The following is a 22294-nucleotide window of genomic DNA, read 5'->3' as shown; positions in this document are numbered from 1 at the left end:
TCATTGTCTGACAAAACAAAAAGTGAAGCATGGTGAAGGTGACCAGAAGACCAAATGAAATTTCAGTGATTGCAAAATGGAGTCAAATTTACAAAGAACTTAGTAGCATGAGCCCGCTTACCACTATGACACTACACTCTCTCTAGCTTGGATGCATGCACTGATTTGGTTGGAAAGCCAAAGTATCTTCTCTTGAGGCAAGCTGGCCCACAACTGATGTAACTTGTACTTGGTATCCTGGATACGGGGACTGGGATGGAGTTTACATCCAAGCTGGCCCCACATATGTTCTGTAAGGGACAGATTTGGGTGTCTTGCTGGCCTCAGGAGTATCGTAGCATCTTCAAAACAGTTTACAGAGACATGTGCAATGTGTGGACAAGCACTGTCCTGTCGAAAATGGGCACAACTATACTGTCACATGAGAGGTAACACTTGAGTACATAGGATGTCCTGATACCATTGTGCCATCAGAGTTCCCTCCATCACTACCAGCCTTGACATAGTTTGGAAAAATGGGACCTCTCCCCGGATCACCGCCCTACATTGGGGATGATGGTCATGAGTGATAGTGCAGAACTACAATTCATCACCGAACACAATGCAACACCATTCATCAGCTGCCCATGCTTCCTGGTCATGGCACCATTCCAAATGCAGCCATTTGTGTTGTGACACTGACAGCAACCTGCACTTGGCACAGTAGTTTCCTAGTCGAGCTGCTGCTACTCTCGAACCATTGGTGCAGGATGTCACAGAATGTTACATGGAGTCAATCACTTGTTCTCGGGTGGCAGGCGCAGATGTGTGGGAGTTACAACGTAAAAGCTCCACAATACAGTGATCCCCCCTTGTGGTGGTCAGACATTGTGGACTGGAACCTTAACAACAAGTATGTGTCCTCACCTCTAACAATGCATTCCAACATGACTTCACTGTCACATCCAAATGTCCCAGAAATCTGGATATTACATGATTCAACCAAATAGCTAAGTGGGGACCTACATGATGCTCCTTTCAAACTCTGTCAGGTGCTGATAATGGTGTGTCACCCAAGTATGTGGCATTGCCTCACACAAGTACAGGGCTCTTACAAATGATTGAAGCGATTTCATAAATTCACTGTACCTCCATTCATTGACATATCGTCACGAAACACTACAGATACGTAGAAAAACTCATAAAGTTTTGTTCGGCTGAAGCCGCACTTCAGGTTTCCGGCGTCAGAGTGCTCGAGAGCGCAGTGAGACAAAATGGCGACAAGAGCCGAGAAAGCGTATGTTGTGCTTGAAATGCACTCACATCAGTCAGTCATAACAGTCCAACGACACTTCAGGACGAAATTCAACAAAGATCCACCAACTGCTAACTCCATTCGGCGATGGTATGCGCTGTTTAAAGCTTCTGGATGCCTCTGAAGGGGAAATCAACGGGTCGGCCTGCAGTGAGCGAAGAAACGGTTGAACGCGTGCAGGCAAGTTTCACGCGTAGCCCACGGAAGTCAAAGAATAAAGCAACGACGGTTTGGAAAATCTTATGGGAACGGCTAAAGCAGAAGCCTTACCATTCACAATTGCTACAAGCCCTGACACCTGATGACAAAGTCAAACGCTTTGAATTTTCGGCGCGGTTGCAATAGCTCATGGAAGAGGATGCGTTCAGTGCGAAACTTGTTTTCAGTGATGAAGCAACATTTTTTCTTAATGGTGAAGTGAACAGACACAATGTGCGAATCTGGGCGGTAGAGAATCCTCACTCATTCGTGCAGCAAATTCGCAATTCACCAAAAGTTAACGTGTTTTGTGCAATCTCACGGTTTAAAGTTTACGGCTCCTTTTTCTTCTGCGAAAAAAACGTTACAGGACACGTGTATCTGGACATGCTGGAAAATTAGCTCATGCCACAACGGGAGTCCGACAGCGCCGACTTCATCTTTCAACAGGATGGTGCTGCACCGCACTTCCATCATGATGTTCAGCATTTCTTAAACAGGATATTGGGAAACCGATGGATCGGTCGTGGTGGAGATCATGATCAGCAATTCATGTCATGGCCTCCACGCTCTCCCGACTTATCACCATGCGATTTCTTTCTGTGGGGTTATGTGAAAGATTCAGTGTTTGAACCTCCTCTGGCAATAAACGTGCCAGAACTGCGAGCTCGCATCAGCGATGCTTTCGAACTCACTGATGGGGGCATGCTGCTCCGAGTGTGGGAGGAACCTGATTATCGGCTTGATGTCTGACGAATCACTAAAGGGGCACATATCGAACATTTTTGAATGCCTAAAAAAACTTTTTGAGTTTTTGTATGTGTGTGCAAAGCATTGTGAAAATATCTCAAATAATAAAATTATTGTAGAGCTGTGAAATCGCTTCAATCATTTGTAATAACCCTGTATATATCATCTCTGTATCCTTCACAGTGATCACTCAGCATCTGATACTGTTCACACTCCTTACATATCTGTCAGGTCTGGTAACATCACTAAACATGAACAACACTAATTCATTCTGGTGCCATTCTACCTGTCATAGAGGATTCCAGCTGTAATCACTTACATACGCACTGATGGTGTGTACAAGTTTATGAAGTGACATCATTATGCAACCATGTCTTCCTGGTGTTTCGGTTTCTTTTTTTTTTTTTTTTTTTCTTTTTTTTTTTTTCAGACAGTCTTTATTCCTCATAAGGTGACAAGCAATAATGTACATCTTCTATTACTATAGCAAACAAGAAACTGGAAAACAATAGAAAGTGTTTACCTCTAACTCTGCACGGCACATTGTTCACAAAAGTAGAGTTTGGGTTCTCTGACTCTTCAAAATTAGCATTTCTGAAAAATCCCTGAAAAAAGTCTGGTGTCGTGTAAATATTAATGCATGTGTCACATAAATAAGTTCCACAGTTTTGACAGTGTGCAACAAGCAGTTATTGTTGTTATGTAATGAATAATAGCATATTCACACATTCGCAGACTCACTTGTCTTTGGAGTTTCTTTTATTGTTGACCACTTCTCTCAATTACTTTTGGAGCTTTAGGTAATAGAGCCTCAAAAATGTCTTGTAGCATAAACTTTTGGTTAAGAAGTATTTGAACGGGTTTTGTCTCTGAACACACTGTACCTTCAGTAAAATAATTAGATTTTTTTTTATTTGGACCTGAGAACCAGGAATGTTACTGGCAGTGCAGTGGTTAGCACCCTTAACTTGCATTTGGAAGGATGATTGTTCAAATCCACCTCTGATCACCCTTGATTAGGTTTTCTGTGATTCCACTAAATTGTTCCAGGCAAATGCTAGAATGGTTCCTTTGAAACAGCACATTCCCCATTTTTGACATAATCCGAGCTTCTGCTTCATCTCTGATAACCTTATTGTCGATGGGACATGAAACCTTAATCTTCTTTCTTTCCTTCTTCCTTACTGAACTGTCCAGACACGATATATGACCCATCCTCACTATATCGTTTCTCCCATTACCTGTCTCCTTCTTCCCAAACTTCACAGTGGCTTTTCTGATTACTGTACAAGACTATTACTTCTTTGTGGACGAAATCAACATTTGTGTCCAGGTGAAATGGTCTCTGTTGGGATCTATGGCTTTTTCATTTTTTTAACAATGATTGGATTCCACAATATGGTTATAATTAAACTGAAGGTGTTCTGAGTGCTTCAGTGCAGCCCGTAATCACAGGATGCTGAAACATTATGTTCATTAATCTATGTGCTGATGGGGTATGCTGGGAAAAAAATAGTGGTTCCAGTTTTGCCACAAGGTGAAAATATGGCACTTTTAAGTTGTCAGAACTTGGTGTGGATACAGGAAAAGGGAGAGACAATCAAACACTTGATAACAGTAGTTCTGGCATGTTTATTAGAATATAGTCATTAGTTAGAACGTGTTCAGTGTGGTCTCCTGACTCTGCAACATGCTGCATCCACAACACGGCATAGTCAACAGTTGCTCACAGATCCGATGTAATCAGAGCGATATGTCATTGCATGCTGTCTTTCAGATTAGGAAGAGTCCAGCTACATCCCTGATAGATACGATCTTTCAGTTATCCTCACAACCAGATGTCACATGGATTTATGTAAGGGGGTCTGGAAGGCCACACATCTTGAGGCTGCCTAGAGATTCAGCCTATCTTGGGGCTTCATTTAGTGCACATTTTGAATCTTATGGGGATACCAGTGTAAAATGAGCTGCAAAATCTTCTGAACTATTGACCAGGGGCGAGACAGTTCCCCCAAGCACTGACTGCAGAATTTGAGGCATGTGCTGCACGATTGGCTATGGCTGCAGCAACTTCATCAACTGCCATGGGAGTGGGTTGTCTTCCACTCCCTGATGCACCACCTAATTCACCTTTTCTTCAAATTTTGTGTTCATGCTTCTTAGCCCATTTGTCGACATGGGGCTTCTTCGCAGCTGTTTCTGTCGGCAATATTTCTGTATTGCAGCACTGCTATTGCAGCCATTTTGATAAAACAATTTTACTAGCAGTGCATGGTCTTTCTTCCCAGTAGCCATTGCGTCTCATACTGAAAACTTCACCTTTTTAACCCTTTACACTGACAGGCACTTCACAAAAGAAATCACCATGTGTTGCCAAGTGACAAAGAACGTGCTGATGTCAAAACATGAAAGATTTCACATTATGACTGCTTACAATGCCATATATGTTGTGAGTGCACTGATTAATGAACATAACTATGATGTTTCAGCATCCTGCAATGCTTATAGCTTTGTTCCACTGAATCACAATCAACCCTGGGGGAAAAAGGAAGGAGAGCAGTGACACTGAGATATTTAGTAGAACTACGCCAGCTGGCCGAGTGGTTCTAGGCGCTCTAGTCTGGAACCACGCGACTGCTACGGTCGCAGGTTCGAATCCTGCCTCGGGCATGGATGTGTGTGATGTCCTTAGGTTAGTTAGGTTTAAGTAGTTCTAAGTTCTAGGGGACTGATGACCTCAGAAGTTAAGTCCCATAGTGCTCAGAACCATTTGAACCATTTTTTTTTAGAACTATGCCAGTACTATTATGTGTTGTAAAATTTTATGTAAACTATTAATGTTACACGTGTGTTAAAAATTTGAAATGTACCATTCCTATATTTCCAAGGGTTTTGAAGCATATCTGTGACACTTGCTTAGTACCTTTTGAAGTGTAAATGATTTTAAATGTACATTTAGATTAGTTTGTAATAAAGACATTGTTGCAAATAAACTTAATATTATTGAAAATAACCTCAGAAATAGTTATATAAATTTTCTGTTCCATACAGGTCATAGTAATGTTTGCTGTACAGAGCCATTCCAAATCTAAGCGTAATTTTGTGGCAACGCTACAAGTAGCAAGCAAGCTATTTGGATTTGAGTCTGCTCGCACGCTATTACTACAAGAAGGCCATCGACTGCTTCCTTTCCTCTTTTCAGAAGTGTCGGTTCTGGGAGAATCCACATTGATGTTACTACTTGAACAAGTGGCAGAGCAGATCGATAATACAGGTGGAAAACTCATTCTGCAAGAGTTCCAGGTTGTTCTCATTTCATATTATTTTTTGTACAGATATTGTGTGTATTTAAATACAATTTCATAAAAAAATGGTTGCTCAACACAGAACGATTAGCTTTTTCCTCTAGTTGCTGCTACCCTTAGAGACCTTTTATGCTGCATTTTCCTTATTCCTTTTGAATTAAAAAAATGTTGTGTCGTGATTAATTCCTAACACACACCCTGTGTCAAGTATGAATAGGCTTTGTTCTGTCATAACTGTCTGCCACTTACTTCATTTTCAGTGTCATTACTTTGTTGCAACACATTTATTCATGCACATCACGCTACAGTACATGGCTCCTATTCGACAGATTCCCGGAAGAGATGCAACTGGCATGCGGATAGTAGATAAAGGTATATGGGTCAGATTAGATTGGGTGTACTTTCGTTCCAACAGATCCATAATGAGGAGGTCCTCAAGGATGTAGGACATATCAGAGAAATGAGAGAATGCAATAAATATTTACATGAAATATGATTATGTACCTTCCACAGATTTCAAATGAAATGTCCCTCATGGATGTGGAATAAGTGAAAAAAATCTTAAACATACTTTCATTTGAAAGGCAATAAATGACTTGTCACAGGACATGTAAATGTTCAGTACATTGTGCTACTTACTTGCAATAATAGTTTTATTGCACTGAATTTATACAGAAGTCAGATAGTACTGACACTCACATTATTTGAATTTTATGTACAGTCAAATAACAGAAATAACTTTTTGAAAATTTTGCATGACTGATGCTCCAGAAGAAGAAAACAAAATCATATACACAATAGTTGGTTCTACATAGAAATTAATTAGTGTATTAGCGGGAGTTGACCACCAATAAATCCTTTAAGCTTGTCTGAAACTGAACTTTATTAGTTGTTCAACTTTTTATGACAGCTGGAAAATTATTGAAAATGTGTGTTCCCGATTAAGATAAACCTTTCTGGACTGAAAAAAATGACTTTAAATCTATTTGAAGAGTATTCTTATTTATTTTATTTCATGAACTGTGCCATTGGTTTGAAAAAGATATATATTTTTAATGGCAAATTTCAATAAGGGATAAAGATATTGGGAAGCAGTAATTAGTATCCCTAGACCCTAAACAGGCCTCTGCAGGATGTTCTGTTATTATTATGCCCTACAAGTTTTTGAATGCAGAAAACTTTGGCTTGGCTTAATGAGTTACCCAAAAAATAATCCCGTATGACATGTAATAAAAGTAAACATCGTATGATAGCTTTTTTATTTTTAATCACCTGTGTTTGGAATTGCAAATAGATATTTGTTTAGGCACTTCATCAGCTCTGTGGTATTCTCATTCCAGTTGAATTTATCGTCAATCTGTAATTCCAAAAATTTTGCACTGTCAATTTCTTCTATCTTTTTTTCATCATGTTTTAATCATATACAGGCAGGAAACCTTGAATCGGCTAGGAAACATTTTTTAATGTTCTGTGAAAATTTCATTGATTGATCTTTCTAAGATAATATTTGATTTGCTATTTATTGCAATGTTTGTGTCACCTGCAAGCAAAACAAACTTGGGGTTTTGTAATGTTACAGATGAAAGGTCGTTGATATACATAAGAAAAAGTAATGGCCCTAAGATTGAACCTTGTGGGACACCACATGTAACTAGTTCCCAGTTGGATGATGCCTGATAGCTTAATACATGTCTCTTTCCTAATTACACCCTGTGTTTCCTGTCAGAGACATATTAAGTCCTACACAATAGCTTCCATTAATTAAATATTATAATATGACTGTCTTTATAGTTATTATTTTATGATCCTAATTTACAATCATGCTTCATATTTCTTGAGTTAGCGGATTTAAATGTTCAGACTGAAAGAAATTTTGCAGATGTGAATGTACAGGATCATAGTAACTGTGTTAATTTGTGACTATTTTTGTATATTGTAACTTGATTGTTATTGATAGATGAAATTTATAACATTATATTTGAAGCAGCTTGCTGCAATCTGATGAAATTATTATCACAGCAGTATGTATTTTTGTGTTTAGTACATATACCCATACATCATTGTGAATGAGAGTGAGGAAGTCATTAGCTCCTCTCTGGCAGTAATTGAGAAGATAACTGGGCAGCCAGTACGCAATTTGGTTTTCAGTTCCTTCAAGGTATGCAATTATTATTCTATTAATTATGTTTAATGTTTTTATTGATCACCAATCTATATTTGTTAAATAATGTCTTTGTTTTGGTAGCTGTTACTATTAATACATAACCATATTAATGGAACTTTCTCCATCATGTATGACTTTTCACCTCTGGCAGTGGTTTTTAATGTGAAAAATGACAAGTTGCATCATGGTTCTGAGTCCTGTTAAGTGTAGGTTCCTTTATGATAGCCTGGATAAGACATTTCAAAGGTTAGAGGAAGGCAACAGCATATTGCTTCCAGCAGTAACAACCTAAATGAATAGAAAAGCATTGTAGCATCTTAACCGATCTTTGATTTGATGACAGGTTCATCTTTTTTTGTATTGATATGACTAGTGGTCAATAATACATAACAGCAAAATGTGAAATTCAGTGTGACAAAAACAAACTCAGAGCGTGACAGTGAAATTGTTAATTACAAGTTTTTAAAAATCTATTGGAGAAGAAAGACATAAGTTGATGACATTTCTTGCACAAATAAATAGTGATATTTTAAATTGTGTTATCTTTTCAGTCTCAAAATATTTGTTCTGAATACTCATTAAAATGGGGAATGGAATTTGAGTTCGGTTGTGAGCTTGTTACATCACTATTTTGATGATATAAATCTTCTAGAGTGTCTCAAACTTATACGAGGTGTGGCTAGAAAAAAACCGGACTAGTACTGGTGAAACAATAAAACGAATGCAATAAGGCTGAAAGTCGCGTGGCCTGTCACGTGACTCTCGCTCCGCCTACTGCTCGAGTTTCATCTGCCTCCTGCACTCAGTCTGCCCGTGGCGTCTGTTTTAAGTAGTTGATGTTTTGTCTGTGCGTCGGAAAATGTTGAGTGTACAGAAAGAACAGCGTGTTAACATCAAATTTTGTTTCAAACTAGGAAAATCTGCAAGTGAAACGTTTGTAATGTTACAACAAGTGTACGGCGATGATTGTTTATCCCGAACACAAGTGTTTGAGTGGTTTAAATGATTTAAAGATGGCCGCGAAGACACCAGTGATGACACTCGCACTGGCAGACCATTGTCAGCAAAAACTGATGCAAACATTGAAAAAATCGGTAAACTTGTTCGACAAGATCGCCGTTTAACAATCAGAGCAGTGTCTGAGTTAACAGGAGTTGACAAGGAAAGTGTTTGGCAGTTTACCGATTTTTTCAATGTTTGCATCAGTTTTTGCTGACAATGGTCTGCCAGTGCGAGTGTCATCACTGGTGTCTTCGCGGCCATCTTTAAATCGTTTAAACCACTCAAACACTTGTGTTCGCAATAAACAATCATCGCCGTACACTTGTTGTAACATTACAAACGTTTCACTTGCAGATTTTCCTAGTTTGAAACAAAATTTGATGTTAACACGCTGTTCTTTCTGTACACTCAACATTTTCCGACACACAGACAAAACGTCAACTACTTAAAACAGACGCCACGGGCAGACTGAGTGCAGGAGGCAGATGAAACTCGAGCAGTAGGTGGAGCGAGAGTCACGTGACAGGCCACGCGACTTTCAGCCTTATTGCATTCGTTTTATTGTTTCACCAGTACTAGTCCGGTTTTTTTCTAGCCACACCTCGTAGCCACATGTGAAACGATCAGTGATCTGTGTTACAAAACATGACTTCAGATATTCAGGGAAGACAAGTACCAACAAAAACATTAAAATTACTTTAACAATAATGTGAGCATGGATATGGATATTATGGATATTATGGAAATGATCCTTGCTTCCGTCCCCGATCTCCTGCCAGGGGAATGTGTTTGGTGAGCATGACTCTCAGCCATTGTAACATTTATTCCCTTCCTGTCTCACAATTCAGTTCCCTGACTGTTTATCCCTTTGACTTAACCTTCAACAGATACCATCTTTGATATTGCAAAGGAAATTCTATATTTGTTCATATTCGTACCATATTTGTTCCATCATGGTATTAAGTGCATTTGGCCACTAGAGGTTGTCTCGAGGACTATCATACGTACTTCACTAGATGTTCTTTCAGAGTCAATTCTGCTCTTATAATAGACTCAATAATTATGTAAAATAAGTGAATAAGCTGTAGAGAATCGGGTTTTCTGAAGATAATATGAAAATCACTGAGTAAAGTACAAGCAGGTGCTTCATTCCAGCAAGGTGGATGATCAGTGAAATGTGTGGTCTCTGCTTTCTGTTATTCAATTTTACTTTTCTTGTTAAATCCTACACACCTTTCAGTTTGTCCAAAAAATTGCCCCTATCACTGGGTTTGACTTTCCACTTCAAAAACATTTTCAGTAGTGCAAACCACAGTTAAAGGCCTTCTGGTACACAGCAGGATAGCCAGTCTATCTGAGGGATTGTGAGGTATGTGTATGTTGGTAGGTGCTGACTATGCAGGGAATGCTGCCAGTGCTGTTCCTTCCATGAATTCCCTGTAGTGTGTGTGTACCTTATTTGGGACACAGGACTCTGAATGATGACCTCCATGCCAGAGGGCAGTTGCGGGAGAGGTCCTGGTGGGGCTTGGTGGCATTCAGGCGAACCAGTCACATAAAAAAGAATTAAATTGAACCATGCTGATGGCCATATGGTTTCGGTGGACTCGTCAGAGTGATCGACTCATTTCAGTATAACCCCAATACTGTTCCCTCAGTAAGTATAAATTGAGATGAAAACCGACCTGTGAAACAAAGAGGGAGATATATGGCTCAATTCCTGGTCTGTACCACTGGTAGTGAATCCTTCTCAAATGACAGCCATAATTATTGTGGAGGAAATTGAAGACAAGTTTTGTGAAGTCACCTCAACAAACAAAATGCGGAGTGGATCTATACTGATTAAAACAGCCTCACAGCTTTCTTCACTCAGTCACATACCATTAAGCTTGATAAATTTGGTGACATTTTTGTCACAAGTACCCATCACGGGATCTTAATATAGTCAAGGAAATGATGTTCCACAGGGACCTCATACTTCAAATGGATCAGTAATGAGATGCCAATTTGGAACATTATGGCATCCATTTTATCAAGTGGGTCCAGTGAGGGCCTAAAATTAACAATGTAGACAGCAGAGCATTCATCTTAGGTTTTGAAGGTGACTTCCAGATAAAGTTAAGATTGTGGTTTACCAATGCGATGTAAATCCTTATGAGGTGTTTAAGAATATGAAATTTAACCACATAATATTTAGTTTTATGAATAAATCTGTCTGTAGATATTGCAGATGAACACTGCACAGGTATACCTCCTGTGTATAACCACCATAGTGCACCAAATATGTTGAGAATCACCCCCCTGATCACAACCTGCTGTGTCACAAGAGGTTGAACAAAATATGCATGTTCAAGACTTTTTATCATCTAACATATCAAGAAGGCAGGAACAACTTTCCAGATGAGAGCAAGCTACTCACAAAATGTAAGCCTTCCATCATATACCACGAGGACCATGTCAGTGGGCTGTAGTGGCAATCTTAAGTCATCCATTTGTATGAGGGAAGGTACTCCTCCCTCCCTCCCTCCCCACCTCCCCTTACCAGTACATCTGCACAGTGTATCATGGTCCCCTCTGTTATCATATTAAAGCTGTATAGTTGACTGACACCTCGGGTATTTCCCTCCTGGCCATACTACCCAAACCATCGCATCCCTGCTCCATAATGACAGCCAGCAGCTGCAAGAAATGTGAAAATTTGGCTACAGAATAGCCCACTCCTCATCTTTACTAGGCTCGTATCTGGATACTCTTTCGTACTGAATCCATATTTTGTATGGCGGAGGAGGCCATTGAGGAGAAGAAGTTACTACATTGCAGGCAGACCCAACAGCACTCATTTAAGCTTGATTTCGCCTCCACGACTATTCAGATCATGCACATAGCTGACAACCAGCATGTGGTAGTGATTTTGATTAAAAATTGCATCCTTTTTGCACTGCCATTGAACACACATGCAAACATAATCCAGTGGAATTGTAATGCCCATTATCGCCACCTTGCTGGAATGAAGCACTTGCTTTTACTGTACTCAGTGATCTACATATTATCTTCAGAAAACCTGATTCTGTACAGCATAGTCACTTATTTTACATAATTATTGAGTCTGTTATAAGAACAGAATTGACCCTGAAAGAACGTCTAGTGAAGTATGTATGATAGTCCTGGAGACAACCTCCAGTGACCAAATGCACTTAATACCATGATGGAACAAATATGGTATGAATATGAACAAATATAGAATTCTCCCTTTGCAACGTTCCTTGCCCCATACCCAAGGAAGAGATGACAGACCATGAGATCAATTTGATCTTCCAGCTACCCCACACTCTTCCTTTTACTGATTGATTTTAATGCTCAGAAGCATTTATGGGGCAGCTCTAAAACCACTGAATGTGATATTTATTAGAGCATACGTTTTTAAATATTGAACTTTGCGTACTGAACAATGGCTCCTCTGCTCATTTTTGTTGAACACACAATTTTTTTCAATGGAAAGCTCACAAAGCTCTCCTTGACAGGCTGTTTTTTTTTCTGTTACACCAAAACTCAACTGGATAGCCCTTGCAATGGATTCTTAGGAACTTTGACTGGCACATATTCAGCACTTCCATAACACCTGTTACACCTCCCATGATACTGTTGAAGAGACCCTCAAACAAGATCCTACACTCAGCAGAACTGCCAATTTCCTGAAAATCCTCCATCGGAGGCCAGTCCCTTGGCGAATACAGGAGATCGTCACAGCCATTAAATGTCGGAGAAGGACACTTTGATTTTATAAGCACCATCCGCTGAACAACAATTATGATCTCTAAATATCTCCAAGCCAGAGCCCGCTGCCTTTTAAAATGGCAAAAGAAGGAATGCTGGGTAAGTTTCAGTTACAATGTTCCTCCTGTTACACTCTCATTGCTTCCCATCTTGTAAATCTCTTCCTCCTTTCCTGTCCTAAAGTGGGCTGCAGTTTGAGTTGGTAAATTGATTTAATTGCTAACAAGAGGTCTCTTATTGATAATAACTATTTCCTGTTACTGTTGGTTTTCTGCACTAGAATCAGACTTTACTGTTCTCAACTGAGCTATCTGATCAGCAAGTTACTAATACCTTGATACATTTCATATGGCTAGCTGTTTTATCATCAACAGACAGATTGTGCCAAAAGTGAAATTTTTGCTTTTGATCCATACAGTCATTCACCATGACTACTCTCCAATGACTCTGTTGATATACCCCCACTGTCCATGGTGCTAAGCACAGAGCAAAACCCACCCATTGTTGTGGCCAGAGGCGCAGTTTCATTTATTCTCACAACCTGCTGATACTATTGCTTGCTAGGCTCGTATATGCATATCAGTATTCAGATGAACTGTGAGAACAGTTGACTTATAGTATCTACCATCAGAACTAGTACCTCACTCTCACAGATATGGGTCCAAATTACAGTGTACTTTCCATCAGTATATGCGACAGCCTAAGCAGACAGGCCAGTTTAAACTTTTGTGTCCCGCACTGTCTTGATAACACGTCCTGGGGTTTTGACCAATCTAGCATTTTATAGCGCTACAAAGCTCTCGTTTTATCATGTTTAGATTATGGCAGCTTGGCTTATGTATCAGGAGAACCATCAGCACTATGGTTCCTAGATGCTATTAACCATTGTAGAACCAGACTTACGACTGGGCCCTTCTGGATTAGCTCTGTGGACGACCTCATGATAGAGGTGTAGAGGTAGGGTTCCTCCCTTTACATATCAAGTACCATCAATTACTCATCTACGCCATATATGTCCGTAGCTGTCCAGAACACCCAGATCAGTAGCTCCAGTTTCTGATGCAGAAGTGAGACTTCCAAAAAAGTGGCCTTGGGTGGGAATATGAGCTTGGGTACAATCTTATCATTTCTGACTTCTACTTATTTCCTGTCAGTACGTCACATGTGGGAACACCCTGATGGAGCACGATGTACCCCAGATTTCACCTTGGTGTGTATCTTGTCCCAAGGGATGTGATAGACTGCTTGGATTTCCATAAGTTATTCCTCACGGTATTGTGTTAGTTCCCCAATTCAGATCTCATTTATATAGGTAGCTCATGAGTTGAAGATCAGAAGAGCTGCACCTCTACATCCACCAGTGTCAATGAGCAACACTGCCTGCCTATGTTGCAGTGTCTTAACAGAGTATTGGTGGCCATAATTATGTATGCCGTTCACTACATCCACACCCCGTCACATGAGTTTTTCTTAATCTACAGTGACTGTATGGACAGCCACACAGGCTGTAGCCCACTGTTATTCCTGGCATCCTTTAGTAACCCAAATGTAAGATTTCCTCTTAAACTTCCACGACAACTGGAAGACAGTAGTATTCCTCTGCTCACCCAGTCATTTTGGGGTCCCAGGGAATGAATTTATCAGTCTGCTTGCCAAGAAACCTAATGAGAAGGATGCTCTGGAAATGAAGGTACCAAGCTCTAACATTGTACATGAGTACAGTTGTTTGGCAGTCTTCCTTTCGGCCATCTCACTGGGAATTCTGAATCTTTTGTCACCACTGTTTTCGTCACAGCAGTCACTCCTGCGTAATATCTTACAGAGTGGATTGTATACTTCAACTGAAACATTCCTGCTGGCTGCTAGGGGGAAAGGAGTTTGGCATACTGCAAAATTTGTAGCCCAGAGGACCTTCGGCTGCCCCAAAAGAGGAACATCCCAAATCAGTTTTAATAATACAGTGAGTCTTTATATTTATTTTTGAAAATGTTTTACGCTCTTCCTATTAGGTAGCCGAATCCTCAACTGTATTTACACGGTACAGTGGCCAAGGGAGACTGGTCAGGTGGGGGTGCACCTTCTGCCGCATGACAAGTTGCGTTGGGTTTTAGATTGCTCCCAGCTGACATCAATCCCACACTATTATCTTTTACCCCCTGACCCCTTTATTGATTCATTCTTAACACCCCTTATGGCTGCCTTATGCCAGTTTTCTTTTAGCCCCTCTCCCCCCCTTTCCCATCCCCACTCCCTTTGCAGGTGGTTTAAAATTGAGCGTTTGTCCATGTTTCTGGGCCACAGTAGTTTGATCCCTTAAGACCCCACAATCCATCTGTTCATTAGTACATTTGCTTTATAAGAAATGCCATGACTTAATATGCTTGTTTCTTGAATCGCAGTCCTGCGGTATGCTGCTGCTGTTATTCCTGCACACTAGAAGTAAGATACAGCATAGGGTTATAGATAGAGGAATGCTAAATGAAACATGTTTGTTTGCCAGAAGGACTATTTGTGAAGCCTTCAGTGACTACCATAGCAGAATCTCAGTGTTCAGACACTAAACTATGAGACAGGAACTGAAATTGAGGACACCAAAGCAAAGCCGTAACCATATTTTCACATTTTCTTTTACAAAGGAATATCTACACCAGTTTAATTAATGTACTATTGCAAAGATGACTGATATAGATATTAGTGTTAGTTGCATGGGAAGCGGATGGAAATTGTAAAAACTGAACAAACCTCTAAGTATCGGCAGCTATCCTAAAACGTTCTATACAGAGTTTCCGTATTAATCAACAATAATACACAGCTCAACAAAAGTTTGCAATATTATCGTAAAATGTAGTCTACAGTGCTAGAGGTCTCATTGACCTAGGCACTTCATGTGTTTTCCAGTTACATCCCATACACTGGATAGTGTTGACTACTGGCACTATTTGTGGCTATTTCGCAGCTGTGTAAACATACTGCTGCCAAAGCAGCACACTGCGAGCAGTCCAGTATCAACAATAGCTTCATTCAGTTTGTGTTTATCACTGCAGTAACATGTCACAAAGAGGCATAGAACACTTTGATAGAGTCATGGTAGTGGCTTTACTTTCAGCAGATCATACACAACAAGATGTTGCTGATCGGTTATGTGTCATTCAAAGTGGTGTGTCTAAGGTGTGGAGAAAGTACAGAGAGATGGGAAATGAGAATGATAGACTTTACAGTGGTCTGAGAATGATAGACTTTACAGTGGTCATCCTCGTATGACATCACCAATGCAGGATCATTTTCTCCAACTGTTGGCTCCCATGTGCCCAACATCAACTGCCAGAAATATTGGAAATGACTCCTCCCGGGCAACAGGGATTTGATCTTAAACCAAACAGTGTGTAGAAGATTGCATTGGCTTGATCTTCATTACTGAAGACCAATGGGAGTTTTGCTCTGAATCAACGGAACTGACGCAATTGAAGGACCTGGCTTTTGCTCATCATTATTGGACCGTTGCAGAATGGAGTACTGTCATGTTTGCTGATGAGACCAGGATCGGTTTGCAACCAAACACTAGATGTGTTATAGTTTGGAGAAGCACTATTATGACACTAGGAATTCTGATACGTTCAGGAAGTCCATCCATTTGCAAGCGTAATATTCTGAACGGCAATAATGATGGGACGGCGGACTCCTGTAATTCCCATCTATGGCAATTTGACTGGTCCCCGATACCTTCAAAGGGTCCTACAAACGATTATAAGGCCTTACAGATGTGAAGTCAGTGACAACTTCATCCTGGTCCATGACAATGCAAGACCACACCATTCTCCAGCAGTGTCTTAGTATCTTCAGAGATGCAGTATCAACCAAATGCATTGGCCAGCACAGTCCCCAGACATGAATGCAATTGAGCATGCATGAGACTTGTTGAAGGTGGTCATTGCACAGTGTCCAAGTCCACCTGGCAATCTTCAGGACTTCACTGAAGCTGCCATTGAGGAGTGGACCCTCATACCCCAAGATAAATTTGATGGTCTCATCCAGAGTGGAAGAACTCATCTGTGTGTGGGAAGGACATACTCACTGCTAAAGACTGATAATCACATCATCTTAAGATAAAGATTTTTCACTGTTGTTTCCAAGATGTACACTGGGGAGAGAGCCTGCTTTGTTTTGTAAGGATCTTTCTTAACTAACGAAAATTGTTCTTGTTTTCAGAAGAAACTATGTTTATTTTGTTAATAATGTATTGTACGTACCACAGTTGATGTTCTGTACGAAATCATTGTAGTAAACTCAGTGATATTCCAAACTTTTATTGAGGTGTGTACATTGTAGAGCCAGCGAACAAAAACTGTGCCCAATAGATGAAAGAAAGCACAAGTCACACTGGTCTATGAGAAGGGTAGCACAGGTGATTGACAAAACTGCACTTCAATATCCTTGACTTCCATCTGATGCTGAATCTTAAAACTTGTCTGATTTAAAGGTAATGAGGTATCTTGAACAGAGTAACCCCGTTCACACCACCAGCATAGATTCCAAAAACATTGGTGACACCGTACCCAAGGCACGTTTCTCACATGACATCCTGAAAGTCACGGATCAAGTATGTCAGGATGATGCAGCATTAGTGACTTCCCAAAAGAATCTGACTCAGTACTGAATCTATGCTTATTACAAAACCACCATTGTATTAGATCTCAAGCAAAATTTGCAACTGGTTTGAGGAATTCGTGGCAGGGAGGATGTAGCATCCTGTTTTTGATGGAGAGTCACCAACAGGTGTAAAAATAATATAATGCATGCCCTAGAGAAATGTGATGGGACCCTTGCTGTTCATGTTAAATGTTAATGACTCAGGAGACTTCTTGCCTATAGTGCAGTTCTATATAATAAAGAACCATCTGGAAAAAGCAGTATAAATGTTCATTCAGATCTTGATAAGGTTTCAAGCTGCTGAAAAGCTTGGCAACTTGCCTTAAATGTTCAGAAAGGTAAATTTGTGCAATTCATAAAAAGAAAATATGTAGCATCCTGTGAATAACAGTGAGTGATAACTGGAATCAGTCAACTCATGCAAACACTTGGCTGTGAAAATTTGTGGGGATATGAAATGGAACAATCATTTAGGCTCAGTAGCAGGTAAAGCAGGTGGCAGCCTTTGCTTCATTGGTAGGATACTTTGAAAATGCGGTCAATCTACAAAATGCTTGCGTGACCTGTAAAGTTACTGACCTTTTACTTTGTGTCATAAGCCTTGTGGATGTCCATCATCACAAATCTTTAGCTAAGTAATATGTTTGTTTAATGTAAATAAGTAGACCTTATACCACAACATGGTCAAATTCACATTTTGTTCACTTGCACCTTATAGTTGGTAAGTCTGATAGTGAGTGTATCACATTAAACACTTCATAAAATCTGTGAGTGGCTTAACAGAGTTTTTTCAAGTATGATGGACATAGCAACTTTACGGTGTAACTACCGAACAATACCAATCTTGAAACGGACACTTTTTAGCAACATTGAATTTTGAAGTGCATATGTGCTACAGGTATTATAAACCATGAGTATTTCTTTACATAAAATGTTTTCATAAGAGCTAAATATACTGTCAGCAACTGAGAAATTACAATGGAATAATGAATTTTAATGAAATACTGTTTGAATATGGAATTAGTTATTTAACATGATTATTGTACATGTACTGGTAATGAAAAGAGGCCAGAAAAGAAAAAAAAAAGTAATATTGGCACTAGGACTGGTATGAGAACAAATAGGCTACTCCCACTGTGCTGTAGTACAGACTCATACTAGAATATTAATCAGGTATGTGGGGCCTGTTCTAAGAAGTACAAGGGGTATTGAATGTATGCAAAGAAAGGCAGCACAAGTAGTCACAGGTTTGTTCAACCTGTGGGAGAGCATAATTGAGATGCTGGAAACCTTAACTGGCCGATGCCTGAACAGACATAAATTATCCCGTGAAAATGTACTTTCAAAGTTGCAAGAAGTGATAAATGTAGAAATATGCTGCAGTTCTTCTGTAGGGACACAAAGATGAAATTAAAGATCAGTTATAGCCCTTATTAAAAATTCAGGGTGGAATAATGTCAATATTATGAAACAGATAGATTGCTATTCACCATATAGCAGAGAGAAGCAAAAAGACTGTTGGTGCACTTGTGGAATAGAAGGCTGTGGTGTGGAAACAGGAAAGGGAATAGGTGGATGAAGGACAATGACCAACAAAGGCTGAGGCCAGGAGGGTTTTGGAAATGTCAGATTTATTGCAGGGAGAGGTCCCACCAGCACAATTCAGAAAAGCTGGTGTTGATAGGAATGATCCAGATGGCTTAGGCTATGAAGCAGTCATTAAAATGTGTTGGTGGCTATTAATTCAGACAGATAGGTGTTGGTTGTCATGCCCATGTAGAATGAAGCACGGTGGTAGCAGCTTAGCTGTTAGATCACATGACTTGTTTCATAGGTAGCCCCACCTTTAATGAGATAGCTAATGCTTGTGACTCGACTGGAGTAGGTGTTGTTGGGAGGATGCATGGGACAAGTCAATTACAGGGATGTTAGCCTTGAGGAAAGGGGTTGGGAGCAGGGATTGTGAAGGTATGGATGAGGATATTGTGGAGGTTTGGTGGGTAGTGGAATATCACTGTGGGAGGGGAGGATAGTGGATAGGACATTCCTCATTTCAGGACATGACGAGAGGTAATTGAAACCCTGGCAGAGAATGTAGTTCAGTTGCTCCACTTCTGGGTGGTGCTGAGTCACGAGGAGACCACTTCTGTGGCTGGACAGTGAGACTTTGGGAGGTGATGGGCGACTGACATGGGATACCTTACCTTTTGCCCCATTCCCAAATTCAATCTTACTGGACTTAAAAACCTTGTCTCCTTGTCCCAGTCCCCACAGTGGAAACACTTTTTTGCCACCAACCTTACCAATTAAACTCAATCTAAGACCAATATTGAACCCTGCCTGACTCGGTACATTCTTCTTCCAACTGTGATGCACCCCCACTGCCCCCAAATCACCCTCTGCTAACTTTCCAAAATTTCTTAACCTTGAAGCTTGCCTCACTATCATTCCTCAAATCCCTCAACATGCAAGCTTACCTTATATCTGCACAAAGAACAACAATACATCATCTAAAATCTGATCCTGTCCTTATTATCCTACCTGCTGACTAAGCTTCCACCACTGTTGTTTTGAACCACAAGGATTACTTGGCAGAAGGACTCTACCAACTGTTGGATTCATCAGCTACAAACCCTACCACAGTGACCCCATTTAGGAAATCCAGCATGATCTCCAGTCTTTTCTCAAATCCTTATGCCCAACCCAGAGCCTCTTCCCAGAGTCTGTCTCCTTACCCCTGTCATTCCCCACACTGCAAACATCTACATTCTTCCTTAGTAGATAAACTTAACCACCCAGGACATCTCACTAAGAGAACCTCTGCTCTCATCAACCAACACCTTCAACCTATCACCTGCAACCTACCCTCCTGTATAAAACGTACCAACCAGTTCCACCATGGACTCACCATAGTTTGTGTTCCTTTAGTATACTGTGCCCTGCTTGTCACTATTGATGCCAACTCCTTTCACACTACCTTTACCAACACCCAAAGGATTCCAAACCTACAACATCTTTCCTGGTCATCATGAACAACTGCATCCTCAACCACAATTACTTCTCCTTTGATGACATCACCTACAAACAAATCTGTGGTATGCCAATGGCACCCAAATTGCACCAACCTATGCCAACCTATTAATACGCCATATAGAGGAATCTTTCCTAACCACCCAAACCCCTCACCTGGTTCAGATTCATTGTCGACATATTCGTGATCTGGACTGAGGCTGAGGACACCCTATCCACAGTCCTCCAAAACCTCAACAGCTTCTCCCCCCATTTGCTTCACCTTGTCCTTCTCAACCCAACAAGCCATCTTCCTCACTTGACCTTCACCTCAAAGATGGCTACATCAGTACCTATGTCCATGTCAAACCAATCAACCACCAGCAATACCTCCGCTTCAACAGTTGCCACCCATTCCATTCTAAGAAGTCCTTTGCGTACAGCCTAGCCACCCTTGGCTGTTGCATCTGTAATGACGAGAAGTCCGTCTCAAAATATATCAAGGATCTCACTGAGGCCTTCACAGGCCGTAATTACCCTTCTTAGCTTGTACAGAAACAGATCTCGCATGCGTTATGTCTCCAATAACCCCTCAGCTACCAAAGTCCCACTGTGTGGCCACAGAGGAGCATTCCAGTTGTGACATAGTACCACCCAAGACTGGAGTAACTGAGTTACATTCTCCGCCAAGGTTTTGTCTACCTCTCGTTGTGCCCTGAAATAAGAAATGTCCAATCCACTATCCTTCCCGCCCCTCCCACAGTGGTATTCCGCTGCACGAAGGGTGTAAATAATAACCTTGTTCTTCCCTACACAACCCCTGCTACCAACCTCTTGCCTCGTTGCTCATATCCTTGTAATAGACCCACACCCAGATCAGAATAACAAAGTAATTGACAGCAAAGCATAGTTGAACATGGAAGGGGGCGATGTTTTCGGTTCGTGATTAGTGTGTGTGTGTGTGTGTGTGTGTGTGTGTGTGTGTGTGTGTGTGTGTGTGCGTGCGTGCGTGCACATTATGTCTAATAGCAACAGCTGTGCGGTTCCTTATTGGACTACCTTCTCACACCACCTTTTAATGTGCGCTTTTGAGTTCACTTTACAGGATCGTTATATCCTTGTGGCTTAACAAATGCACACCCAAGTATAAAATGGTAACATCTTCATATTAATTGTCTATCTCAGTGAAAGCAAGAGCAATGTTTTTACAGCAATCAGAATGAATCACATTCAGTTATCATATTCGATACATAAAGGGTGTTAAAATGAATCTGAATTGTTCATGTAAATACAAAAACTAAAAACATTAAAATAACATAAACTGCTGTAGTGTACATGCATTGTGTCATACTTGTGCTGAGGGGTAGATCTTAGTAATGATATAGGATTTATTGTGCAACTGCAGTAAACACCATTCAGGCAAAAATATGAAATCCAAACACAAAAATAAAGACAAATTGAGGCACAGGGTAAATGCCACATAGTTCAGAATCACTTTCTTCCTCGGCACTGTTGTTATCTGAACTCTGGTCCGTGGATGAGTCAATGGACTTGCCCAAAGATATAATGTCATTTTCCACAGTACTCACGACACTCACTCACTTTGCTTTTCCATGCTTCTTTAACAACTGTTTCTATGTGGTGTAGAACATTTCTCCATTTCTCTGGTGTTATTTGTGTCACTGCTTCCTCTTACAGTCTTTGAATTTCTGCCGCAGTGAAGCTCTTGTAAATTGTTGCCACGTAATTTTTAATTTGTGTCCTAATCATTTTGATGGCGTCAAAGTAGCTGTGGTACGGCGGAAGCCTGAGAATCCTGTGGCCAGATTCTTTATCTACCTCGTCCACACATACTGTTGAAACTGTGGCTTAGTCTTGTTTACTATTTTCATGAGCAGTGCCTTACATAAATCATCCTAAATTTTCACATTGTGGCATTTCAACCATTCAATAACATTTGCTTTTTTCATTGACATCGATGGAGCTTCATCTTTAATAACAGAATGGTATGGGGCATTATCCATTAAAATGAAGGATGCCCAATTTAAGTTTTCCAGTAGTTGCATCTTGAACCACTTCAAAAAAACTATCATGGCTCATCTCCTCATGGTACGTGTTTTTTTTCCTCAATTTGTAAATGAGGAGACTGTT

At 40.4% G+C, this 22294-nt stretch overlaps 1 protein-coding gene across 1 annotated transcript in view; it reads left to right on the top strand.

The window, feature by feature from the left end:
• Positions 1-22294, top strand: part of LOC124594989 (serine/threonine-protein kinase ATR) — a 353179-nt gene that overhangs the window by 139720 nt on the left and 191165 nt on the right. The window contains exons 15-16 of the mRNA XM_047133527.1: positions 5294-5545; positions 7589-7705. Coding sequence (XP_046989483.1) covers positions 5294-5545; positions 7589-7705 — 369 coding nt within the window. The remainder of the gene's footprint in view (positions 1-5293; positions 5546-7588; positions 7706-22294) is intronic.

Source organism: Schistocerca americana, chromosome 2, assembly GCF_021461395.2.
Source record: "Schistocerca americana isolate TAMUIC-IGC-003095 chromosome 2, iqSchAmer2.1, whole genome shotgun sequence".
NCBI classification, from domain to species: domain Eukaryota; kingdom Metazoa; phylum Arthropoda; class Insecta; order Orthoptera; family Acrididae; genus Schistocerca; species Schistocerca americana.
The sequence above is the reverse complement of the archived record's forward strand: the minus strand, read 5'-3'. Positions and strand labels throughout refer to the sequence as shown.